This window comes from Panthera leo, chromosome E1 (genome assembly GCF_018350215.1).
Source record: "Panthera leo isolate Ple1 chromosome E1, P.leo_Ple1_pat1.1, whole genome shotgun sequence".
In the NCBI taxonomy this organism is placed as follows: domain Eukaryota; kingdom Metazoa; phylum Chordata; class Mammalia; order Carnivora; family Felidae; genus Panthera; species Panthera leo.
This window is the reverse complement of record NC_056692.1, coordinates 16,472,586-16,499,567: the sequence shown is the minus strand read 5'-3', so window position 1 is coordinate 16,499,567 and position 26,982 is coordinate 16,472,586. Positions and strand designations below refer to the sequence as shown.

Genomic DNA, 26,982 nt, shown 5'->3' with positions numbered 1-26,982 from the left:
ATACTAGGTATCTGCTAGGCTTTGTTAATTCTCATAACACTCTCTCAAGGTATAATTTCCCCTCTCTTTTTTTTCCCCCAAGAGATTGAGACTCGAAGAAATTAAGATCTACTTAAGGTCACATAGCCAATAAATGCCAGAACCATGGTCTGAATTAAGGTCATACGTTGTTTTTTTTGTTTTGTTTTGTTTTGTTTTAAAAGCTCTATGGGTACAGGGTTTAAGAAAAGGGAACATTTACTGAATGTCGTGCTGTACTATAGTCTTTGAATATCACATCTCTAAATCTTCTAAACAAAAGTAGTATGTTATTTCCATTTTACAAATAGAGAAACCAATACTCAAGGGAAAACTAATAAGGGAAAACTTCAAGGGAAAACTAACAGAAATCTAATAAATGGCAGAATTAGGATTTGAATTCAGATCTGATTTCAGTGCTGTTTCCAAACCACCACGAATCAAGCATTTGACACTGTAACTTTCTCGGTTTCATAGACTTTGTCTCCTCAAAAGACCATAAACTTCTTAAGGATAAGGACCACGTCATGGATATTTGGTCTCTCCTACAGCATAGCATGTAGCACTATATCTGATCTAGATATAATAGCTGATCTGAACACTGTTCTATTCTCCACATCATTAGAGGATGAGTAATTTTAGAAACATTAGTTTCTTCAAGTCATTTCCCTGTTGAAGATTTCATAATGCTTCCCTATTACCTCCCACAACAAATCTAAATTCCATGACCTTATTTACTATTCTCACTTTTTTTACTGAGACATAACATATATTCAGTAAGTATATAAAGTACACTAATCTGAAATATACAGCTCTATTCAACTTTTTACATACACACATACCAATGTAACTACCATTTATATCAATATACAGAACATTTCCGGGGCTCCAGAAGTTCCCCGGTCCCTTGGCAATCAATAACCCATACCTCCCCCACGGTAAGTACCATTTTGACTTATATAACCATTGATTAATTTTGCCTGTTCTTTAACTTCATATAAATGGAATCAGGGGCGCCTGGGTGGCTTGGTTGGTTGAGCGTCTGACTTCGGCTCAGGTCATGATCTCACGGTCCGTGAGTTCGAGCCCCGCGTCGGGCTCTGTGCTGACAGCTCAGAGCCTGGAGCCTGTTTCAGATTCTGTGTCTCCCTCTCTCTCTGCCCCTCCCCTGTTCATGCTCTCTCTCTGTCTCAAAAATAAAATAAAAAAAAATTTAAAAAAAATTAAAAATAAATAAATAAATAAATGGAATCATACAGCATATTTTCTTTTGCGTCTGATTCTTTTGTTGACATAATGCCTGTGAGATTCACTGGCTGTGCTGTGGGTATTACTAATTTGTTCTTTATTGCTGTATAGTAGTCCACTGTGTAAACATATTATAGTTTATCTACTCTCTTACAATTTGAGACATGTTGCTTTGTTTTATATTATTTGTTTACCGTGATTATAAATTATCCAAGCCAGTTTGTAACACTTCCAAGTCAGTTTGTAATATTTTGGAAAGAACAGTTGGCTCCAAGCAAACTAACAATAGTTACATAAGCTCTAACTTAAAAAAAATATTTCCAAAGTATAATCTCCAGAGTCTGTGACACTGTATCTTCTTGATAAGAGGCTCTGCTGTTCTGAAATAACATTCCCTGTTCTCAAAGGTACCACTGACAGAGAGCTTTAGATAGCCAAGTCTGCTCTCTGGTGGTCAACCTGGGAATGTCACCTGCTTCTCACAAGACGCACTTGGCATTCAGGACAAAAGAAAAATACTAGTCATCGAACACAAGTCATTATACACAATTGAATAAAGTAAGACTATAACCATATACCTCAGATTATAAGTACATATGAAAAACCATAATTATCCATTTAGGAAAATATATTTGTGACTTCAATTGAAATTATCCACTCCCCATCCCAGCACTTGCTATCTTTCCTTTATTTTCCTCCATAGCACTAACCTTCTGACATATTACACTTTTTACATATTTTATTCATCTCTATTAGAATGTAAACTAGGGGCGCCTGGGAGGCTCAGTTGGTTAAGCGTCCGACTTCGGCTCAGGTCACGATCTCGGGATTCCGGAGTTCTAGCCCCATTTCGAGCTCTGTGCTGACAGCTTGGAGCCTAGAGCCTGCTTCAGATTCTGTGTCTCCCTCCCTGTCTCTCTGCCTCTCCCCCGCTCACATTCTGTCTCTCTCTCAAGAATAAATAAACATGAAAAAAAATTTTTTTAAAAGAAAGTAAACTATATGAAGGCAAGGATTCCTGTCTGTGTTGTTCACTGTTACATCCCAATGCCTAGACAGTACCAGGGATATGTGTTAAAGAAATACCTACTGAATAAATAATTTGTAAATGTGATTTTAGACTAAACTTAGTATAAGAACCAACCCGATAAAAAGGTGTTAAAGAGAGCCAAGGGAGTGGATTCAGGGAATATGGGCTCTCTAAAACACTAAAATACTGAAGGCAGAGAAATATGGGTCTCAATGACACATGGGAACTGAAAGTGCTTTTTCTCTAACTTCCCAAACTAGTAACAAGGTGACCCTGTTGACTCTGAATATAGTTTAAAAACTAAACAACAACAAACCCCAGAGGAATCCAATGTTTGTAATTATTCCTTAGAGATCACCAGAGAATGTTGTCTTAAAATTGTGACATGAGCCAAATATAAGAGGGCAATGGTATGCCAAAAATTTATCTCAGTGAAGGATTCACCGAGATCCTTCCCTTGCATACTTTGGGGAGCAAAGGGAAGCTATGCTGAGACATGCTGCATCTATACCTGCCTCTTGTGGCCAGCTGGCTTCTATGATTTTATATCCTTGGCTAATTAAAATTATTGGGAGTTCATGGAGTGCCTGGCTGGCTCAGTCGGCAGAGCATGCAACACTTGACCTCGCGAGTTCAAGCCCCACAGTGAGCACAGAGGCCAATAAATAAATAAATAGGGAGTTTAAACTAACCTCAAGGGGTGCCTGGGTAGCTCAGTCGGTTGAGCGACCAACTTCAGCTCAGGTCATGATCTCACGGTTTGTGAGTTCGAGCCCCGCATCGGGCTCTGTGCTGACAGCTCAGAGCCTGGAGCCTGCTTCAGATTCTGTGTCTCCCTCTCTCTCTGCCCCTCCCCCACTCATACTCTCTCCCTGTCTCAGAAATAAACATAAAAAAAAATTTAAACTAACCCCAAAATGCGGATATGTGTACCAACCTATAATCCATCAGAAAAGCTTCGACTGGTGTCAGAATGGCCCACGTCCTATTTCCAGTTTATATCCATTTTGTACTATTGCCTATGTTTCTTATTATATTGTCTACAAGTAGGAAGAATGTAAATTATAAAGGGTTTTGCCTCTTAAGTCTAATTTTATAAAAAAAAGATCCATTATAATGGGTCTCTAGAAAAATTTCTCCAGAGAGATCTGTTCATTTTCAATGATCTGCTGAAGTCTACATGGTGAATGATAAAATCAATAAAGGGAATGGAAAAAAGAAAAAAGGACAAAGAAAGCATGAGGCATGCAACATGGAACAGGGAATGTGTGGATCTCACTTTAAAGACAAATGATGTGGGACTGAATCAATTCCCACAGCCCTGGCTCAATGGGAGACAGACATCAAGTGAGAGGAGGAAGGGAGGATGTAATAGTTGACAATCAGCTATGAACACTTACCAGGGCAAGAGTTTAAAGCCGGCTACAGGCAGACACAGGATGGAGGAAACCATGGTAATTCGAAGGGTTAGAATGCAAGGTAGTTCAAAGATATCAACCTAACTACACTAAATGGAGAAAACTGGTAAAGCTAAAAGATTTTGGTGTCTAGAACCACTACAGAAGTGACAGAATCTTCATTTGTTTTTACAACACTGGGTTGCTGGGAGAGTGGACAATAAAGTCTAATGAACTATAGAAATATTAGTTGCTTACTGCTATAAAAAATGCAAAGCTACAGTGCCCTTAAGAGATGATCTACTCCAACTTACTGATTGAGGAATTAGGCTCAAAGGTAAAATGACCTATTGATCACAGAGTAGAATGGCCACAAGGACACAAAAGGGGTCATTGAAAATAGCTGAACTTTGAAGAAAGTTCAGTGTAGAGGGTAAATAAGCTATTTACAAGAGAGAAGGAGCAGGGCCTTGGGGACTGCTGATAATGCCAAGAAGACAGCTCTCTACTGCTTTCTAGTGGGGAATGAAAGAAGGGCAACAATCTGTTAAAAAGAAAATCAAAAACTCACCTGTGCCTGCAAGAGCAGACAGGGGAGATACTTTCTGGAGGCACTGAATATGTTTTCAGGCAGAGAAAGACATTAAAAAGTACCCTGAGGGGCGCCTGGGTGGCTCAGTTGGTTAAGCGTCCAACTTCGGTTCAGGTCATGATCTCACGGTTCGTGAGTTTGAGCCCCAAGTTGGGCTCTGTGCTGACAGCTCAGAGCCTGGAGCCTGGTTCAGATTTTGTGTCTCCCTCTCGCTCTCTACCCCTCCCCATGCTTGCTCTCTGTCAGTCTCTCTCAAGAATAATAAACATTAAAAAAAAAAAAAGTACCCTTAAAAGGTAGGTGCCTTTTCTGTGATGTTAAAGGAAATGAGCTCATACAGAGAGCTGATAACTAATAGTCAAATGATGATTTTGAGGTTACTTCTAGAGCAGTGTTTGAATCAAAGAAATAGTTAGAAATGCAGACTTTCCAGCTGCATCCAGACCTGAATCAATCTGCATTTTAATAAGATCTCCAGTGGATTCATAAGTACATTGAAGTTTGAAAGCACATTTACTCTTTCCCTCCTTCAAATCCTTATTCAATTATTATTTATTATTTTTCTCATTTGCATTTGCTATCCTTTTTGACATGCTGGTTCCCTCACACTGCCCTAACTGCCAAAAGACCGTTGCTCAAATCTGCAAGCCCTCTCCTTCAAGGTACCGTGACATCACCTGATTCTTCCTTTTTCATTGTCCTCCACATGAGCAAGTCCTGACAGCTTCACTTCTGAAATATATTCCAAAATGTATTTATTTCTCTTCAGCTTCAGTGTCACCAACCTGATCCAAATCACTATAACCTCTCATTTACATGACCACAATAGCCTCCTAATGGTTTTACAATCCATTCTCAAAGCACTCAGAGGGATTTTTTTTTTTTTTTTGAATGTTTATTTATTTTTGAGAGAGTGAGAGACAGAGCATGAGCAGGGGAGGGGCAGAGAGAGAGGGAGACACAGAATCTGAAGCAGGCTCCAGCCTCCAAGCTGTCAGCACAGAGCCCGACACAGGGCTTGAACTCATGAGCTGTGAGATCATGACCTGAGCCGAAGTCGGACGCTCAAGCGACTGAGTCACCCAGGCGCTCCAACAGAGGGATTTTTTTTTTTTAATTGAAATGTTACCTCACAATAAAATGCAAAATTACCACCATGGCCATATATAAGCCAGTTCTCAATTCATCTCTACAAGACCCATTCCACAACCATTCCCACCTTTGCCCAGCTCAAGCCGCATTGCTTTCCTTTGTTCCTCAAAAGTACCAAGCTTTCTCCCATCTTAGGGCTTTTGCACGTACTGTCTTCTCTGCCTGGTATGCTCTGTGTCCACTTCTCTGCATGGTTGGTCTTCCTGTTACTCCTGGCTCAGCTCAAATTTGACCTCAGAAAGGCTTTCCCTGACCACCTCATTAATCACCATATTATATGTTCTTCCAAGTACATATCACATTAGATAGTTTCTTGTTCATTTATTTGTGTATTGTCTGTCTTCCTCCACTAGTATGTAAAGTCCATGAGAGCAGGGACCCTATCTGTCTTGGTCGTCACTGTACTCCTAGTGCCTAGAAATGCTTAATATTTGTAGGTACTCCATAAATACTTGTGGAATTAATGAGTATCAATTTTTCTCCTTCTCTTCATTGCCCAGCTTCTTGAAACTACCTTCCTTTTCTTGCCATGGTCTGACTCCTCTCCATCTAGCTCCTTCCCTTCTCCTTTCTACTAACACTATTCTATACACTTGTTCAGGAAATCAGCAGCCTTTTCTCAGTCCTCATATTCTCTGACCTGTCTACAACATCTGACCCTGATGATTGGTGCCTACATCACAACATAGTTCTGGCATTCACTTTTATAGAAATAGGTATCTTCCAGAATTCTCTATTCAGATCTATTCTATCCCCATGTAGATAGCTAGATTGAGTCACTCATGTCAAGCAGGGACTTATGTCAAGCAGTGTCATAAGGAGTCAAGGGGGTTGCAGCTAAGACCAGATATTGCCAAAACCAGCACTGGTTTCTGATGACACCCAGAACTGATAGGCAGCAGAATCAGAGGAAGCCTGCAAAGGCCCACGGCTGATTAAACTCTAAAAAGGAAGATTTCTGCAGCAAACTGTCAGACCCTCCAGATGCTGACCTTTTCACATCTCCCCACATCAAAAAGGCAGTGCCACTGAAGGCTCTGCCTGACTGATCTCTGAACATAACAGATTCTCCACTGCTTGAACATAACAAGCAGCACATGCTCAGAGCTTCATCTCAACTATGCGCCCATGGACTGACTTTGCATTTGTTAACTTCTTACCTTGTTGTATCTTGTTTAATGTATGACTTTGTATTCTGCTTTGTTTTCTGTGTCACGTATGAAGCCAAGTTAAACGTGCGGAAAAATGTCACTGAATTTGGAATCCTGAACCTGCTTTACAGTTATTTTAACGTTGATTTATGAATGCATAAAGCTTGATATTGTAGACACAACTTGTGCGTGTCTTTGTAGTGCGCTCACACCTTCTATTCTCCTTCAAGGATTTCAATCATCCCCAAGGCTTCAGCCATTTGTACTATCATCACTATCACTTTTCTAGATTATTCTCCTTCTTGAGTTCCAGAATTGCTCCCATGTGCTTGAAACCCATTTCCAACTGGACAGCGCCTTGAGACTAGGCACTTTAAAGCCAATGTTTCTCCTCCTCACAGTGGTCTCTGAAAATAATTTCTCTCACTTATATGAACCACAGCAGCATTCGCCCAGCTACCAGGCTTAAAACCTTATTACTTTTTTATTTTTATTATTTTTTTTAATGTTTATTTATTCTTGAGAGACAGAGACAGAGTGCAAGTGGGGGAGGGGCAAAGAGAGATGGAGACAGAATCTGAAGTAGGGTCCAGGCTTGGAGTTGTCAGCACAGAGCCTGATGCGGGGCTGGAACTCATGAACCACAAGGTCATGACCTGAGCCAAAGTCAGATGCTTAACCAACTGAGCCACCCAGGCGCCCCTAATCTTATCATTTTTTTAAAAATTTTATTTGAATATAACTGTAACTATAACACAGTGTTACATTAGTTTCATGTGTACAACACAGTGATCTAATACCTCTGTATGTTATGCTATGCTCACTGCAAGTGTAGCTACCCTCTGTCACCACACAACACTATTACAGTATCACTGACTACACTCCCTACACTGTACTTTTTATTCCCATGACTTATACATTCCATAACTGGACGCCTGTACCTCCCACTCCCCTTCACCCAATTTGCCTGTCCCACCAACCCCCTCCCTCTGGCAATCATCAGTTTGTTGTCTGTATTTATAGACCTGATTCTGCTTATCTTTATTCATTTCCTTAACATAATTTTTACAATGGATAGTTGGCAGATAAGCTGCCAAGTCATACAGATTTTTCCTCTAAGATCTCTCTCAATTTCTCTCCTCTTTTCCATTTCTATTGTCACTATTCTTGTTCAGACCAAGTTACTACACCCTGAACTGCTACAGCTTCATAATTGATCTTCCTAACTCTCCTCCCTCCAGCTTCACCTAACTAAATTAATCTCCTAAAGTGCAGTTGTATTTTAATTACATCTCAAAAATCTTCCTAACTTCTCATTTCCTGCTAAATTAAAATGAACTCTCATCCTAATATTCAAAACTCTTACAATGTTAGGTCTAATTCTAACTTTCCACTTATTCTAGCTTCAAACTTCAATATACCTCATATCATTAATTTAATGCAGATTATAGGGGCCAGCCCTAGAGATTCAGATTCAGTATATTTGCAGTGGGACCCAGAAATTTGTATTTTTTGACAAGCTTTTGATGAGTCTTTCTTGTCTTTTTTAAAAAAATTTTTATACATTGCAAGTTTATTTATTTATATTTGAGAGTGAGTGTATGCACACACACAAGCAGGGGAGAGGCAGAGAGAAAGGGAGAGAATCCGAAGCAGGCTCCGTGTTGTCAGTGGGGAGCCCAACAGGAGGCTGGACATCACAAACCATGAGCTGAAATCAAGGGTCAGAAGCTCAACCGAGTCACCCAGAGGCCCCTAAGCTGCTGATGCTTCTAACGCAGATAGACTTCAGACTAGTTTTTGAGACATACCATTCTAGCTCCTCCCTAAGACTCTAGGTACTACCCCACCCATCACCCAACAAATCTGCCTTGAGCATGTCTAGAATGCTTTTCACTCCAAACTCACTTCATTCAAACCACATCTCAAATGGAACTTTCTCCAGGAAACCTTTCTTGATCTCCCAAATAAGACACAGCAATTCTATCTTTGGAGTTAGATATGTTTGCACATCTCTTAAGACATTTAGTTTGCTTTGCTTTGTAATTTATTTTATTCCCCTACTAAACGTAAGCCACTTAACATGTATTATCTGTAACTCCTTCCACATACCAGGCACTGAGAAATATTTGACTGAATGCTGTGTAGCTCCAGAATGCTTCACACAATATGCCTCCTGGGTGCTACTATCACAAAGAGAACCTTGGGGCGTCTGGGTGGCTCAGTTGGTTAAGCATCCGACTCTTGGTTTCAGCTCACATCATGATCTCATGGTTCCCTGAGTATGAGACCCATGTCAGGCTCTGTGCTGAGAGTGTGGAGCCTGCTTGGGATTCTCCCTGTCTCTCTCTCTCTGCCCCTCTCCCATTCATGCTGCCTTTGTCTCTCTCTAAATTAATTAATTAATAAGGAAGGAAGGAAGGAAGAAAGAAAGAAAGAAAAATAGAACCTTGAACCAGATGGATCGAAGTCTGACTTAGCAAGCAATTTTGAACATTCTTTCAAGTGAAGAGGAGGACTAAAAGTTGTTGATCTACTTTAAAAAGAAGAAAGCATGTTCCCGGGCTTTTGTCCTTCTTTTTATAATATCCACTAACTAAGATAGAAGAAATGTAGGTTTATTTTCAAAATAATTCTGATCCTCATTGGGCTAAAAAGAGAAATGTGACTTGAGATCCAATAAAGATATTTAAATGATGACAGTTCACAAAGCTAAGGAATAAGTCACTATATTTGATTTTCATGATAGATAACGTTGTAAAAATGTATTTAGGGTTGTAAGCAAACATGATACACAGTTTATCTCCATTTTAACTAAGGATTTTATATTGTTTGGAGATGTGAAATTATCACCTCTAAAGAAATATAGTCAACTGACTTTCAGCTCAGAATACTTAAAAGAGACTGCCTGAATTTACATATTTAGTTACTATTACTTGAGAATTTTAACTATTAAAGAGAGTCTTTATTTTTATTTTTTTTAATGTTTATTTATTTTTGAGAGAGAGAGGGAGAGAGAGACTGTGAGCGGAGAAGGGGCAGAGACAGAGGGAAACAGAATCCAAAGTAGGCATAATGCTGTCAGTGCACATCCTGACATGGGGCTTGAACTCACAAACTGTAAGATCATGACCTGAGCCCAAGTTGGACGCTTAACTGACTGAGCCACCCAGGTGCCCCAGAGTCTTTGGTTTAAGTACTTATTGGTTTTCCTGATTATGTCTATTTAGTAAAAAGGGACACATAGTATGTGAACATTATCTGTTTCCTTTAAGAACTAATGTGAGGTTAGTCCCTTACTCAGTGTCAGAGATGTCCTCCAAGGCCATCAAAATAATAATTCCCTTTTCTCTTCCAGAACCCAGAAGAGAAGGCCATACTAGAAAATGTTATTTCTTTGCAGCAGTGGATCTTAACCAGAAGCTTTTAAAAGTACAGATGCCTAGGGGCACCTGGGTGGCTCAGTTAGTTGAGTGTCTGACTTCAGCTCAGGTCATGGTCTCGCAGTCTGTGAGTTTGAGCCCCACATCAGGCTGTGTGCTGACAGCTCAGAGCCTGGAGCCTGCTTCTGATTCTGTCTCTCCCTCTCTCTATGCCCCTCCCCCCGCTCATGCTCTCCCTGTCAAATATAAACATTAAAAAAAAAATTTAAAGTACAGATGCCTTAATTAGATGCCAAATCAAAATTAGCCAGAGAACAATAAGAATGAGGTGGAACTAGCTTCACAAATATTACAACACTATTAAGAAGCTTCAGTAACTAAAACACAGAGTTATTAGCAAATGAATAAACAGACTAATAGAACAGAACTTAAAGTCCAGAGGCTTTAGAACGATAAAGCATCTCAAATTAAGGGGTATAAAGAGACGGAGTATTTCAGGAAAAACGTGGGGAAAAAAAGTTAGATCCATTCCTCATACCCCACACCAGGATAAGTTCTAAATGGATTAGAGATTCAAATACAAAAATCAAAACCCCATAAGTATTAGAAGAAAAATGGAAGAATTCTTTTATAATTAGAGTGAGAAAAGCCTTTTTTTTAAATGTTTTATTTATTTTTGAGAGAAAGGGAGACAGAGTACAAGCAGGGGAGGGGCAGAGAGAGAGGGAGACAGAATCCATGAAGCAGGCTCCAGGCTCTGAGATGTCAGCACAGAGCCTGACAAGGAGCCCAAACCTGTGAATCATGAGATCATGACCTGAGCTGAAATTGGACACTTAACCGACTGAGCCACCCAGGCACCCCAAGAAAAGCTTTTCTAATTAAAAATGTAAAAGCTTTCAAATTTGATTACATACAAGTAAAAAATTCTGCATAACAAAAAAGCATATCATACATAAACAACTAGGAAAAAAATTACAATTCATATAAAAAAGGGCTAATTTCTATAACATGTAAGGAGTATCTAGAAATTGACAAAAGACAGAGAAGAAAACAAGTTAAAGATATGAAGTGACAGTTCACAGAAATGATGCTTAGTTCCATTCAGAGTAAGAAAATATAAATTAAAACCAATGAGATAAATATAAATTAAAACTCCTTTTACCTATCAGATGTTTACCTATCAACTATTTACCTATCAGAGTGGTAAGTATTCAATTGATCGATATATTGCCTTGATCTAACTAAAGGGAAATAAGTTCTATCAGATATTGCTGATGAGAGTATAAACTGGTATAATCCCCAAAGAGGATAATTTGGCATATTCAAATTACAAACAAATGTGTCTTTTTTCTGACCCAAAAATTATTCTTGGGGCACCTGGCTGGCTCAGCTGGTAGAGCATACAACTTTTGATCTCAGGGTCATGAGTTCAAGCACACACTGGGTGTAAAGTTATCTTTAAAAAAATTCTAGGGGCACCTGGGTGACTCAGTTTGTTAAGCATCTGACTTCGGCTCAGGTCATGGATCTCAGTTCATGGCTTCAAGCCCCACATCGGGCTCCACTGAAGTGCGGAGCCTGCTTGGGATTCTCTCTCTCTCCCTCTCTCTCTGCCTCTCCTGCACTTGCTCTCTTTCTCTTTCTTTCTCAGATAAATAAACTTTAAAAACAAAACAAAAAAATTCTACTTCTAGAAATATAATCTACAAGTATACATGCATATAGGCAAAATTATGTAAGCACAAGATCATTTACTGTATTTTTAATGGAAGCTTGAAAAATCAGAGCGTCCGTTACTAAGGACCAAATAAATTAATTATGGTACATCTATTCAATAGAATTCTATGCAAATACTTTTTAAAATGCAGAAACTCTTTATGTATCAATATAGAAAGATTACCAAGACGTATTCTTAAAAAACAAAAACAAAAAAAACTGTGTAGAACAATATGAGTAATATACTAACATCTCTACAAGGAGGAGGAAAATAATATAAATTCATGGATTGTAAAAAAAAAAAAAAGATCTCAGTCAGGAAGGATAACTGACAGCTAATATAATAACAGAAACTAATAAAACTGGTTGGGAGGTGTGTGGGAACTAAAAGGACGGAGAACAGAATGGGAAGAAGACTTTTCACTGTACACCTTTTTATATTTCTGATTAAAAAAAATACTTTTTGGGGCACCTGGGTGGCTCTGTGAGTTGAAATTCTGACTCTTGATTTTGGCTCAGGTCATGATCCCAGGGTTGTGGGATAGAGCCCCGTGTTGGGCTCCACACTGAACATGGAGCCTGCTTAAGATTCTCTCTACCCCCACCTCTCTCTCTTCCCTCTCCTCCACTAACACTCTCTCTCTCTCTAAAAATAATAATAAAATAGTAAAAGACTAATAAAAAAAGTTTTTATTCAAAGTAGTCTTTAAAATAAAAAAATAAAAATGTAGATAATTAGGCTCCAGCCTCAGGGAAACTGATCTCTTAAACGTCTGGAGCAAGCCCAGGCCTATATTCTACTTTTTTTCTTCAAAAAAAATTTTTTTTTAATGTTTATTTATTTCTGAGATAGAGACAGAGCATGAGTGTGGGAGGGGCAGAGAGAGAGAGAGAGAGAGAGAGAGAGAGAGAGAGAGAGACAGAATCCGAAGCAGGCTCCAGGCTCCGAGCTGTCAGCACAGAGCCCGATGCGGGGCTCGAACTCACAGACCATGAGATCAAGACTTGAGCCAAAGTCGGACACTCAAACAACTTAGCCACCCAGGCACCCCAACCTATATTCTGTTTTTAAGAGCTGAGAGCCACTGCTATAGAATTTCTTAGGTGAATCATAATGGCTTCCTGTCTCTTTTCATGGCATTGATAAATACTGTTTCTAGTCTTTGTTTTATGTTTTATTTTAAACAGAATTTTGGTGAAAAGTACATTAATAATCCTTAGGATATCTGGAGGCTAAAAGAATGAGTAGACACACCAAGAAAACATTGCAATGAAGGTGACTACATTTCCAAAATGGGTCTGCCGTGTCTGTCATCACAACAAGCAACCTGCACTTCTCTAAATAATGCATTTAGCATAAAAACATTTCATTCAAAGCTATCTGAGCTTCATGGTTGTTGATTAAGTCATTATTTTGATGTGCCTACAAGGCTAGGCAAATCACAGGTACTAATTTGTGGTTTTAAAATCATAGCTAGACTCTTCATTACCAAAGAGTCAGGATCAATAAAAAGGGGGTTGGGGGATTGTAAAAATCTAAAGACCTACTACAGAGAATTCTGTAGTCAACAGTTTACGTAGAATCATGAGGTAAATAATCTTATAAAACATCCACACTCAGGACTCAGTAAGGTGGTATTTTACTCATTTTCTGAGGTAGGAGCAGGGAAAGAAAGATATGTGAAATATATCTGCCCTAATTCTTATCAGCCAATCTCAGGGTCATGACATGAATCTTAGATACATTATTTAGAAGATCATTAGTACAAACAAAAAAAGCCAATAGGTTGCTTATGATCTATAAGAAATATTATCTGGGCTCTTTTCCATAACTATTTACAGAATTTTCATTCTTACTATACCCCACCATTTTACTATAATCATAAATGGAAAGCAAATTATGCAGGAAATATGGCCTCAACAAGAGAGATCATTCTAAGCTGGAAGGGAAGAGAACTAACACTTACTGGACAACCGCTGTGTGCCAGGCACTATATCTTGCATTCTTGTATTTAATTCCTTATTTGATCCCCACAAAAATCCAATGAGGAATACATTTTGAATCCCAAACTGAACCTAAGACAGGTTACTGTGTTAAGCACTGGGTTAAACATTTTACACCTGAACAGATTTGAGAGCTAAAGGAACCTGTTCCAGGTCACACATCTGTTAAATAATGAAAAGATTAGAACTCAGACAATCTGACTCCAGAGACCATGCTCTCAACTACACTTTTCCACCTCTCTAAAATTCAAAGGAGGGGTGCCTGGGTGGCTACGTCAGTTGAATGTCTTGATTTTGGCTTGGGTTGCGATCCCAGGGTTGTGGGATGGAGACCCCCCGTCAGGCTCCACATCAAGTGTGGAGACTGCTTGGGAATGTCTCTCTCTCCCTCTGCCCTTCTCCCCAGCTCGTGCTCTCACTCTCTAACATAAAATTAAAAAATAAACAAACAAATAAAATTCAAAAAAAAAAACACAAGTGAAGTATTAGTTTTATCCATGGCAGTGAAAAAATAAGGCCATTTTAATTCTACATAAAATTTTGAAGAGACTATTGGTTGAGTGATTCCTAGTAATGTTTGTTCTTTTCTCAAAGTAATTCATACTTTTACACATATTCAGCTGCATTATGTAATTAAAGATTAACATTAAGTAGTAAAGATTAGCTCTCTTGACAGTATTACCACCTAATATTCGTTTCATGCTTTTTAAGTTTACTAAAACGTTTACACATACATTATTTTAACTGATATAAGCATCAAGAGTTTCCCATCTTTACTCTTACAAAGTAAAGCCAAAAGCCTGGCATCTACCTAAGATCCCTCATAGCTCTGCCTTTCTAGCTTAATTTACTACCAATCACACTCACAAAAGGTTATGTTTCAGCTATGCTACTCTTTGAAGATTCTACTTCTGTTCATGCCACCGTACATGCAATTCTCTTTGTCTGGAATGGTCTTCCCAATTATCCATCCAGTAAATTCCTACAGCTCTTTCAAGAGCTGGTTCAAGTATTTTCCCCATGAAACCTTCTGCTCACTGATTTAGTCACTCCCTCATTTAGGACCACCAAATCCTTTTTTACACACCTCTAGCATAAGATTTACCATAACTATTCATGTGTTTCTTTTTCTAACCGATTGAGCTTTTTGTACAGACTATGTCTTCTCTATTTTTGTATCCCTAGTGCCTTATGAAATGAGTAGAAGAATGAATTATAAAGAATATTAAATTGAGAATTAGAAGATACAAGTGAAAGTCTCATACTAAAATGCAAAGTTTACACCTCAGTTTTTTCAGCCGTAAAATAAGCAATTTTCTATTCAATTCTACATATACTGCAACAGTTATGCTTCCTCATCAGTTTAACAGACGGAAATATTCTGAGAGCTCTTTAGAATGGTACAAAAAATCCAAATAATTGTTTTTACCTCCTCCATCATGACATCCTGTGTGGCTGAGATTTCTCCTTTGGTTGCTCCACTGTGTACCAGGTTCCGTAGTCGTATACAGAATTCTCTCATCTATGACAGAAACTTATTCAGTACTCCAAATCGTTACCCAACTTCAACTGTGAATGAGCCTAGCAGATCACTGCTAGTTCTTTTAAAGTGTAAATAGGTCAAGCCCCAGAGCAAAGTTCATAAACACATAGATTTTTTCCCCAACCGGTCCACTTAAAGACATAGACAAAAACACTATCCCTAAAGGGTAAAAAAACATTGATTATTCCCAAAGAATTCTAGATGCAACTGTTCCTGCTATGCAACTGATGGTACCCTCTGTGACAGTATGTGCCTGGATGAGGAACACATCTGATTCCATAGCACCTATCACCCTTAGGAAAAGCAGGAGACTTAAGACGATTATGCTACTCAGTCACTTCAGTAGATTTTTATTTAGAATTTTACAGATTATTCACTTCTCTTTCTCTGCCAAACGGTTATAACAATGGCTATGCCAACCACCCGATAGTTTTCATTTTTGTTATTTTCAATTTTGAAAGTACCTAAGATAGAGGTGAGTCTTAAATCTAATCACAGTGCTAAAGAGGATCTTGCTCTCCCCTAAAATGAAATTCAATGATATACTATTAAGGATCTTTTAGCCTGTGGATAAGAATCCTCAGTTTCCTGGGTGGAAAATAACCTACTTCTAATATTGGGGAAACACATCTATATTTTAAAACGTCATCTTTCTCCCAGGGGTGACAAATCCAATTTCGGCCTCCTAGATCAAGAGAACAGATTCTTGTGACTCCCAGTTGTCAAAAAACGATGTCTGGTAGAGTAGCGTCCCTGTAAGATTTATAACCATCCTTGGGGGGGGGGGGGGGGGGGGGGGGGGAACGCCTCGCTGGCTTGGTCAGCAGAGCATGCGACTCTTGATCTCAGGGTTGTGAGTTTACTCAAACGTATATGTATGTGTAGGTATATATGTATATATATAACCCACCTTGGGAAAATGGGTTACGTAGAGAAGAAAATGATTCATTAAGATAACTCATGCAATAAAAAGCAGTTCAATGACTACATAAAATCTTTAGTGAGTAAATACACTGATGTGGTTTGGGGATGCCTCAGAACTCCACATACTCTTTAAGAAAAGTCTCACAAATACTTCTTTTTTGTCCCAGCCCACCTCCAATAGAACCCAGTGGACTTATAGCCCATATTAAGCATAGATTTTCTTTCCTCAGTACCCATGAGAAAATATTTAAATCAATGGAAATAAAAGTAGAAGGTTTTTAAAAAGAAAAAAATAAATAAAACAAAACATTCTAAACTCAATTATTTTTAAGTTAACATGTAGCTACGTTGCCTTTGACAGACACAGAGTAGCTCCTTGTACACAAACTGTGTACACTGAAATGCCTAGGAATCGCCCTGGAAAATTAGTTAAGAGCTTTAAGGTATGTGCACTAAATTCAATCCCACCCTGCTCCATATGTTGCACCTTGTGATTCAGAATGTCATTCATCCTTCTGGTTGCCTCTGTTGTATAAGATTCAGGGAAGCACTTCTTAGGGACGACACCATATTTTTCTAAAAGAAAACAAATTTTGGTGTTCAGTAAGGTAAAAGCATACTCCAGCATTAGAAACCTTGGAAAAATAACCACTGCTTTAAAGAATAGGCCATATTTTGCCATTCTAAATCAGAAAACTTAACAATTTTATACTTCATATTAATAAACAGGACATTAAATCTGCATATTTATCCATATATCTGAGACTGAATTCTGTTCTTTTTATCTATACTTTGTAAAACACTCAGCATGATGAGGTTTTCCCAAAAGACAACTTTTTGAACGAGAATACTTTCTAAATTTTTTTTTTTAACGTTTATTTATTTTTGAGACAGAGAGAGAGAGAGCATGAATGGGGGAGGGTCAGAGAGAGAGGGGGAGACACAGAATCCGAACCAGGCTCCAGGCTCCAAGCGGTCAGCACAGAGCCCGACGTGGGGCTCGAACTCACGGACCGCGAGATCATGACCTGAGCTGAAGTCGGACGCTTAACCGACTGAGCCACCCAGGTGCCCCGAATGAGAATACTTTCAAACAGTTGCAGTTTCAAAGTTTTATGATCACATCAATGGACAAGAGATAAACTTTTTCATAGAAAGTCAGTTCTACTTAATACAACCATTCCATCTCCAACCAGCTCTTCACAGTATCTACCTCCTTACCTCTCATTTAAGAAAAATACTTAATAGGCGAGAGTGTAAGATAAAGGTTCTTAAGCTAACTGTATACCCTTCTGGGAGACTAATTCTACTCTGTACATAACCACCAAAGAAATGGCCCACGCCCAACTACAGAGCCTTGTTTGATCATACGGACTTTCAGTTCCATTAGAGAAATGCTCTTACCAACAATATTGACAAGCATATCCCACTGTCCACCATCATTTGCGGGATTCATAAGCAAATACTGCACCAGCCTACCATCCTCGGGCTCTTTTTTCTGGGCTGTGTCCACAAAAGCATTTAAGAAGAAATAACAACGTTCAACCTGGAGTAAAAGAAGTTAAATAAAATTAAAGGAAAAGAGAGCTAATACTTTTATTGACATTATCAACACAACAGGATTTTTGGACCTAACACCATAATAGGTATTTTTAAACTAAAGTTGGTAATTAAGTATCAGTATCTGGCTTCATATTTAAAGTTTCTTCGTATATTTCTGTAGATACGTTCAATAGTTTATCCAAAATAATGCACTATTTTATTTAGATACAAAATCTGAAACAAAGTCTTAGTCAATAAACATCTAATGGATGCTTATATAACACACACTTTAAAAATTAAAAAATGAAATGAAATTTTTATTTACTGTTTTTCTAACAAGTATTACCTGGATGGGAAATTAGGCCATAGAAAGACCAAAGAACCTAAATAAAGATGCTCAAAGGGGAAATTATTAAAAACAAAATAAAAAATTTTAAATAAGCTAAGAAAGAAACAAGGAAGCATCAGGGTGAGTCAGTAGACTTATTATTTCATTGCAAAGAGTAGCCACCTACCAACCAAAAGCAGTTCTGTGTTTGAAGAGAGTCAACCTTTGATACTTTGGAAATCAGAATAAGTGGTGTCCCATCTATAATGGAAGGCAGACTATAACTGGAAAAGCAAGAAATGAAGAGATAGTCCCTACCAACGCTGATACTGAAAAAAAAAGCCTTGCAAGATCAATCCCATACCTTGTCCCAGAAAAAGAGATAAGATTGACTAAACTCAAATTCTTCAATATTTAATTTTTTCATGAATGGAAGTCTCATAACATTCAGACAAGAAAAGATCCAGCATCGCCCTGTAACAAGAAAGCAAACCAAGAAATTAGAATGAGTGTTCACATAGATTACATTGTTCTATCCCTGTTTCCTAAAACTGAATGCATGACAAGATCTTCGACAATTTAAAACTAAATCAGAAAGAACAGAAAGATTAAAACAAGGGGCGCCTGGCTGGCTCGGTTGGAAGAGTATGTGACTCTTGATCTTAGGGTTGTGAGTTCAAACCCCACACTGGGTGTAGAGTTTACTTAAATAAATAAACTTAAAAAAAAACCACAAGAAAGGTCAGAATTAGTATTTGAAATATATACGCAAAGGCTTAAAGTCCTTAACATATGAAAAAAACTCTTTACATATCATTTAAAGAACCCAATACAAATCGCCTAAGAAAATCACATTAGAAAAAGAAAATACTGCCAGAGAGATGTGAGCAGAGATCATGAATAGATAGATAACTTAATGGCCGAAAAAGATATAAATGGCAAAGAAACATTTTTTGAAGTTTATCATAAGATACCTGTTAAGTTGGGATACATTATTTTTTAATTAATAATGCCCAATATTGAGAAGGATTTGGGAAACAGCATTATTGTACACTCTGGATATAGACCCAAACAGGTACAAAATATCTGAAAGCAAATTGGCAATATATGGCAAAAATTTTAAAAAGTCCCTACCTTTTTTTTTTTTTAATTTTTTTTTTTAATGTTTATTTATTTTTGAGACAGGGAGAGAGACAGAGCATGAACGGGGGAGGAGCAGAGAGAGAGGGAGTCACAGAATCAGAAGCAGGCTCCAGGCTCTGAGCCATCAGCCCAGAGCCCGACGCGGGGCTCGAACTCATGGACCGGGAGATCGCGAGATTGTGACCTGAGCTGAAGTCGGACGCCCAACTGACTGAGCCACCCAGGCGCCCCTCCCTACCTTTTTTTTTATGTTTTATTTATTTTTGTGAGAGAGAAAGAGAGAGCAAGTGCGAGAGAGGGCGTGTGCGTGGACACGAGTGAGCAGGGGGCAGAGAGAGAATGAGACAGAGAATCCAAAGCAGGCTCTACCAGGCTACACACTGTCAGTGTGGAGCTCAAACCATGAGATATGACCTGGGCCGAAGTCAGATGCTCAACCAACTGACCCACCTGGGTGCCGCAAAAAGTCCCTACCCTTTAATCTGGAACACGTAGTGTATGCTTCAATATAAGGTGACCCTAACATAAGTCAATCCCCATTCTCCCAAATTAAAAAAAGGTTGTTGGGACACCTGACTGGCTCAGTTGGTAGAGCGTGCAACTCTTGATCTCAGAGTTGTGAGTTTAAGCCCCATGTCGGGTATAGAGATTACTTAAAATCTTCAGGAAAAAAAGAAAAAGTTGTTTGGCTAACTGGATCATACAGACACTGGAAAATATAGACGAAATAGTAACTGTCCACCTATAATATTTAATTTAGTAATTTAAATATATACAGATATTTAAAATCATGTTAACAATAAATTGACGTAGAAACACTGCTTCTTCCACTTTCACATATGTCATTTTCACATTGATTCATATCTTCACTTGCATTTTGGCATCAGTGCTTTTGCCATCATTAGATGTACTCTTTCAATGGAACACTTCATCTTTCTTCCATCTAGTATGTTTGAGTCACAGCAATGTTTTAAATCTATCCTTCATGCTATCCCTGAAAACCGTATGCTAGCATCAATTATACAATCACATTTCTCATTTGTTCAGTAAGTAGATAATCACAAACTTTACAATGTCACCATTTCCTTAATGATTTAAGTGATCTTTAAAAGGTCTATTTACAATGATATCCAACATTTCCATGTGAGGTCACATCCTAGGAATATATTATGTTCAAATTTTTCGCATTTTTAAAAAAAAATTTTTTTTTTTTTTAACGTTTTATTTATTTTTGACACAGGGAGAGACAGAGCATGAACAGGGGAGGGTCAGAGAGAGGGAGACACAGAATCTGAAACAGGCTCCAGGCTCTGAGCTGTCAGCACAGAGCCTGACGCGGGGCTTGAACTCATGGACCACGAGATCATGACCTGAGCTGAAGTCGGACGCTTAACCGACTGAGCCACCCAGGTGCCCCAAATTTTTTGCATTTTTAAAAAACTGATTCAATCAAATGATCTCTACACGCATCCCAAACTAACACAGATTGAGGCCATTTCAGAGTTAAGTGCTTACCAAATTGTATTTTACTTCAAAATAAATTAACCACAAGTGTTCATTATGAGGATCTCTGTAAGGCCTCAAATATAAGGTAACTCTCTTTACTAAAGGAAAATTCAGGGGGGAAAACCCCTGACCTTTATTTGGCATAACTTTTTTTTTTTTTAAGAGAGAGAGAGAGCGCTTGCGAGCGAGTGCACACAAGTGAGAGGGGGAGGGGGCAGAGGGAGAGAGACAGAATGTTAAGAAGGCTCCATAAGCAGGGTGGAGCCAGATGCAGGGCTCAATCCCACAACCCTGGCATCATGACCTGAGCTGAAATCAAGAGTTGGACAGATACTCGCAGTGCCTGGGTGGCTCAGTTAAGCATCTGACTTCAGCTTAGGTCATGATCTCACGGTTAATGAGTTCAAGCCCCACACTGGGCTCTGCGCTGACAGCTCAGAGGCTGGAGCCTGCTTCAGATTCAGATTGTCTTTCTCGCTCTCTGCTCCTCCCCCACTCACTCATTTTCTCTCTCTCTCTCTCTCTCTCATAAATAAATAAACATTAAAAAAAATTAAAGAAAAAAAAAGAGATGGACGGTTAACTGACTGAACCACCCAGGCACTCCTGGGCGTAATCTTTTTACTGCTATAAACGCATGTTCCCGCTATATTGGTAAACGAAAAAGGTAGATAGATAGTTTACCTAACAATATGTAAGGTATCCACCTATATTAAACACACACACACACACACATATACACACACACAGAATAAAGACCTGACTTTAAAAATATGTACCTGTTGGTATTTTGCAAATATTCTACATTGAAGAACAATAATTTGTAACAAGAAAAAACAATTAAAAATAAATGACGATGGGGCACCTGGGTGGCTCAGTTGGTTGGGCGTCTGACTCTTGATTTTAGCTCAGGTCATGATCTCACAGTTTGTGAGATTGAGCCCTGAGTCTGAGTTTGTGCTGACAGCACAGAGCCTGCCTGGGATTCTCTCTCTGTCCCTCCCCTGCTCACTCATGCTCTCGCTAATAAACATTTTTTTAAAAAAAGAAAAAAAATAAGCAACTATAGTATTTTTCAAAAACCACTAATTACTTAGCTCATTTTTACCTTGGGTCTGTCTGTATGTCACCCCTCTCATATATACTGTATTATTTCCCAGTAAAAAAAAAAACCTGTATGTACTGTTAATGTGAAAACTACATAGCTCATAACCTATTTGTAACTCTTGTAAATAAAAGTGATACTACAAAATATAAGACTTGATCTATTCCAGAGGCACATTTCCAGGCTTTTCCCTAAGAGGTCACTGCAATCTAAACTGTGTAGGACCACTGTGACATTACTAACTGGATCACTTGCATCCCAAGCACTTCTTACTATGGCAAAACATTAATTATGGCAAGGTCATGGCCTTAACATCTAAAAACCACGGAGTTATGATTTCCATACAAGAAAATATATCCATGTTAAACATAACACTTTGAGTTCTAACTGGCTCTCACCAAGCACTGATCTGCTTTCTGTCAAAATACACTGGAAGTAGTTTTTATTTTTTATTTATTTTTTAAATGTTTGTTTATTTTTGAGAGAGAGGGAGACAGAGTGCAAGGGGGCAGAGAGAGAGGGAGACACAGAATCCAAAGCAGGCTCCAGGCTCTGAGCTATCAGCACAGTCTGACACGGGGCTCAAACTTGTGAACCGTGAGATCATGACCTGAGTCGAAGTCAGACGCTTAACTCACTGAGCCCCAGACGCCCGACTGGGACTAGTTTTTAAATGGATAGACTTTTAAAAGTCCTTTTAGTACAGTTCTGCCATAAGAATGTCCTCCTTATTTAGATTCTTGGTTAACCAATCTTTCACATTGCTGCTTTTCAAACAATCATGCTAGACAGCAAAACAAGAGCTCTTGACCAGTAAGGCAGGAGAACTGAGTATTTTTCTGTATTACAAACTGGTCTATTGGTGGAAATTGAGCCCATTAGCACATTTACTCAAACTGTAACTATTGGCCTATTTAAACACTTGATGATGTTTTGATACAATTACGTTGTGTCTTTTCCACTCCATACATTTGTATATGGCCTTCAGGGCAAGAACATTTTGGAGTTTTCTAGAGCATGAACATTTTTGCATGGTCTGTTTCGTACTAAAAACATGTATCTCCAAGACACCGGGCCACAATCACATAACTTCAGGACAGAATACAGTGAATTACATTCAAACACATGACTTGTCACTTTAATGCTCAACGCCAAGTACACCATCAAGCCACAGAGGACCAAAGTAAGTCACAAGGTAATGTTCTTGGACCTGCCTTTCCCTGTGCCTGTTCCCTGGAAATTTACAAGTTCTTTCAATGCAAACTTCTTCTACTCAGTACCATTCTTAAGACCTCAAAATGGGGCACTGTCAGGAAGGTTAAGTAAAGTGTGCAAGGAGTTTTGAGACCTCACCTGAGCTCTTTTGGTTGGTGACTGGCTTGCCTTCCTGAGTCACAGCGTGCTGGAACACATGCTGAGCACCCTGTACCGTGGCCCTCTTCAGACAGATGTCCAGCAGGTCGTGGGTGGTCCCAACATTCTGGGCAAGTACGAACTGAGGGTCGGAGTTCAGTTTCTGAATCAGAGCAGCTACCTTCTCCGAATTCAGTCCTGTTGGAAAACCAAATGGTATTGATAGTATCAAAAGGGGGCTCAAGAGGGCTGATCCGGGGCTCCCACAGCTTGGCCCTAACTTCGGAAGACCAGCCGGAGGTGACCCTTGCGGCGGACAGGCCCCTTACCGGCGACCTCCCCCAAGTGCTGTCTCCCACCAAGGCCGCTCCGGCCCGCCTAGAACGCTCCATTCCCGCCATCGCCCCCGGTCCCAGGCCCGGTTCTCTCCGCCGCCGGGCCTCTGGGGCCCAGCTGAGCCCCCCCGAGAGGACCCCGGCAGGGCCTCGGCGGGAAAGAGCGGCGCCTCACCCGCGTTGTTCATGGTGGCCACACCGCCCGGCAGGGGAACGGTAGTTTGGGGGTTCTCAGGGGAACGCCGGGGTTACACTGTGGCTCGCTGCCTCAGCTGCCGGACCTGCCACTCACACACCGAACGCCAGAAAGAGGGAACCGGCCCGGTGGCGGAGGAGAGCTGAAGCCCAGAGAAACGGGGTCCGCGGAGGGACAAAACTCCCCCTCGCGTTGCTGAGTCAGCGCCGTCTGGGCAGGCCCCGCCCGGGGGAGGGACGACCGGGCGGGCTCCCGACGAGCTCCATCCCGCTCGCGCCCCCGCCCTACCTCCGCGCGACCCGGGGTCGGCCCACGTGGCGCCAGCGCCCTTGCGCGTCAGGCTCCGGCTTCCTAGCCCTCGGGGCGCCCCAGCCGTTCCGTGCTGGACCCGGAGCCCGAATACTCTGGCCTTGGGGAATGGACCCATTAAGCCTTACCGGAAGCCTAAAGGGCGCTCAAGGCAGTAAGGCGGAGCTGAGGGGCCGCATCATTAAGCCCAGGGCTTAGGGTGGGTGGGCTCGTGCAGACACACACACAAAATGTTCCCAAAGGCTCTACCCGGAGGCATCCTTAGCTGACCATTCACTGCGTTTTCGATGGCAACTTGTTGCTTGGATTCTAGTCAGGACCAAGTTCTTGTATTTGAGGGGAATTTGGAACCACGCTCTTTCCCACCCACTCAGAAGCTACTATCACGGTTCTACAAATAAGACATCTGCTCGTTCAAAGAAAACTATCCATTCTGGGCTTCATGGAGTCAGTGAGTGTTTCCTGCTTAGCCCAGCATGTACTGTGGGCTTAACTAAGGGGGATGACAGAGGTCAGTCTTATGCACCAACACTGTTTTGCCAGGCCCTCTACAAAACTGCAAATGAGCTGCCCCCTCCTCTCTGCAGGCTCTCAAGGTAACTCAGCGATTTTCCATGGTTTTGAGATTGTGATGCCCTTTAATATTGTTTTTCGCGCTATGAAATCTCAACCCATTGGGATGCGACCCACAGATGATAAAGCAAATACAAATATATCTGCCTTATCGCTGAAAATCCCGACTCTGCTACTCAGAACACTGGGAGTCTATTGTGGAACCTGGACTCTAGGAGCTATATTGAAAATCATCACTGGTTCTACAGAATTCTATTATCTGGAAAAATCCACACTCAGATACTAGTCATTTGAGAAAGCACAGTCTCTTATGTCCCTACGGAGACCTAGCTAACATTTTGGGGATATGATATTAACTATCTCCAAAAGAGCCCATGGACTATCCTGTTTTGAGATTCTTCTGATGGCTGAAGAAAGGGAACAGGTGGAAATTATGCTGAAAGAAGTACTTTCACAAAATGATGCCCAAGCATCTTGCCCAATTCAACCCAAAATTTTATTCATTATCTACAAGGTACCAGGCACGAAGCAAGTTGCTGATGATACGGAGACCAATAAAGCTTCAACTTCCCCTTAAGAAACTCACAGTGTAGTGGGGAAGATGCAAAATAACTTTTAGACAATCGATAGCAGCATACCAATAGTACTGCAGAAACAGTGATCAGAGAGCTGTTAATTAGGGCCAGAAGCTCCTGAAAAAAGAGGTGACAGGTGAGCATAATCTTAGAATGGATGGGATTTTATAAGGCAAAAAAGAGGAAGGGCACGCAAGGCAGCAGCGAAGGCACAGAGCATTAAGGCACACAGCAAAATCATGTTGAAGAAACTGTGCATCAGAGTCTGATGTGGTTAAGAGCAAGGAAGGGTCTGAGATCAGGGGCAAGGTATAGAACTGGAAAGGTAGCTTTGGTCAGGATATGAAGGACTTATATGCCATGCCCCAGCATCTGTAGTTTAACCTATGAGTAATTAGATGCCAAAATTGATTTTTAAACAAAAGAATGATGTGCTCAATTCTGTGTAAAGAAAGAAACCCAACGGCACTGAGGAGGGCGACTTAGAGGGGAGAGATTCTAGAGATAGAGAAACTAGTTAGAAGACTGTTCCAGTAGTGTCTTTAGAAAATGATCCTTAAATTGAGGAAAGGGAAGAGACACAGATAATCTGGAAGTTTTCAACTGAGTGAGAAACTGGATCGTGGTGTCATTAACCAAGAGAGGGAGTACAGAAAAATGGTATTTGGGAGTATGCAAGTAAGCAGGTAATGAATTCAGTTTGGGCCTTGGCAAGTTTGGGGCACCCACAGGACCCCCAAGAAGAGAAATACAGGAAGCAGATGATAGGATGTCTAGAGATTAAGTAAGACATGCAAGTCTTGGAACCATGAAAGTCAACAAGGTTGCATAGGAAAAGAGAGTAAAGCAAAAAAGGGATGAGGACTGAGGATAGTACCCTGGGCGGCAGCATGCGGTTTTATAGGGTGTTTTCCAAGCTCTGCTTGCCAAGCCACGCGCTCTGGCCCATGGCTGTCTTCAATCAGAGCATGCTGCATCTTTTACAGGTCATTACAAGGAATCCATATGGAAGTGCCATTAACTCCAGTAACAGCAACATTTAAGGAATGATTGAAGACCGGGGAGCCAGCAGGAAAGGACAGAAAAGAGCAGACAGAGAGGTAAGAGACTTGGAGCGTTATGTCTTGGAATCCCAGGAAGGCAAGGAGAAGACGGTGAAAGGACTGAAAGCTACAGAAGAGTTTGGCAATTGGATCAGGGGCAGCCTAGAGAGGGCAGCTTAGTGGAAGGGTGCAGCAGGCAGAAGCCATGTTACAGTAAGTTGAGAGGGAAGAAATGTTAAGGAAGCTCCTTCGGGAGGAAAGGAAAACTTATGTCTACCAGGAGGATGAAAGGCAGGAACCAGATATCAGAGGGGTATAGTTGCTAAGATAAGAGCCTAGAAAAAGAGGAGCGATGGAATCAACAGGGTAGGTGGAGGGGACCAGTTTTACAGCTACTGCCACCCTTTTCATACCAATAATTACATTTCCCCACCCCATGCTCAGGGATTCCTATCGTCACTTTGCCAGGTCTCCTACTCTGCCCACATTGTCAGGGTGACACCCTTAAGTGCCAGCTTTCCACCCAGCAACTCACACCCATACAGTCAGCCCCCATATGAGCACAGACAAGAGGTGTGGAAGAAAACTGGCTTCCCAGTGGGCTCACCCCAAATGACCTAGCCAGGAAGACATACATGTCCCCAAAAATACAATTCTTAGGATCTACCCCTCTAGCTCCATCCAGAAGAGATGTTGTTGGGCCCAGTGACACCTCATGGAACGAAGCAACTAGAAACAATTCCAGTATGAAGTCCACAATATTAGAAAAGGAAATCTTTATAAACCCTGTGAAGTGGCATCACCTGCTGTTGC

At 40.4% G+C, this 26,982-nt stretch overlaps 1 protein-coding gene across 2 annotated transcripts in view; it reads right to left on the bottom strand.

Annotated features, from left to right (window-relative positions):
- Window positions 1-23,876, bottom strand: part of BLMH (bleomycin hydrolase) — a 46,304-nt gene extending 22,428 nt beyond the window's left edge. For both annotated transcript variants that reach the window (XR_006196378.1, XM_042915086.1), the window contains exons 1-6: window positions 23,649-23,876; window positions 23,139-23,336; window positions 18,396-18,505; window positions 17,566-17,707; window positions 16,649-16,737; window positions 15,124-15,216 (exon numbers count right to left, since the gene is read on the bottom strand). Coding sequence is in view for 1 of the 2 variants with exons in the window: in XM_042915086.1 (XP_042771020.1) it covers window positions 15,124-15,216; window positions 16,649-16,737; window positions 17,566-17,707; window positions 18,396-18,505; window positions 23,139-23,336; window positions 23,649-23,661 (645 nt within the window). In the remaining variant the exon portion in view is untranslated. The remainder of the gene's footprint in view (window positions 1-15,123; window positions 15,217-16,648; window positions 16,738-17,565; window positions 17,708-18,395; window positions 18,506-23,138; window positions 23,337-23,648) is intronic.
- Between the last annotated feature and the right edge of the window lie 3,106 nt (window positions 23,877-26,982).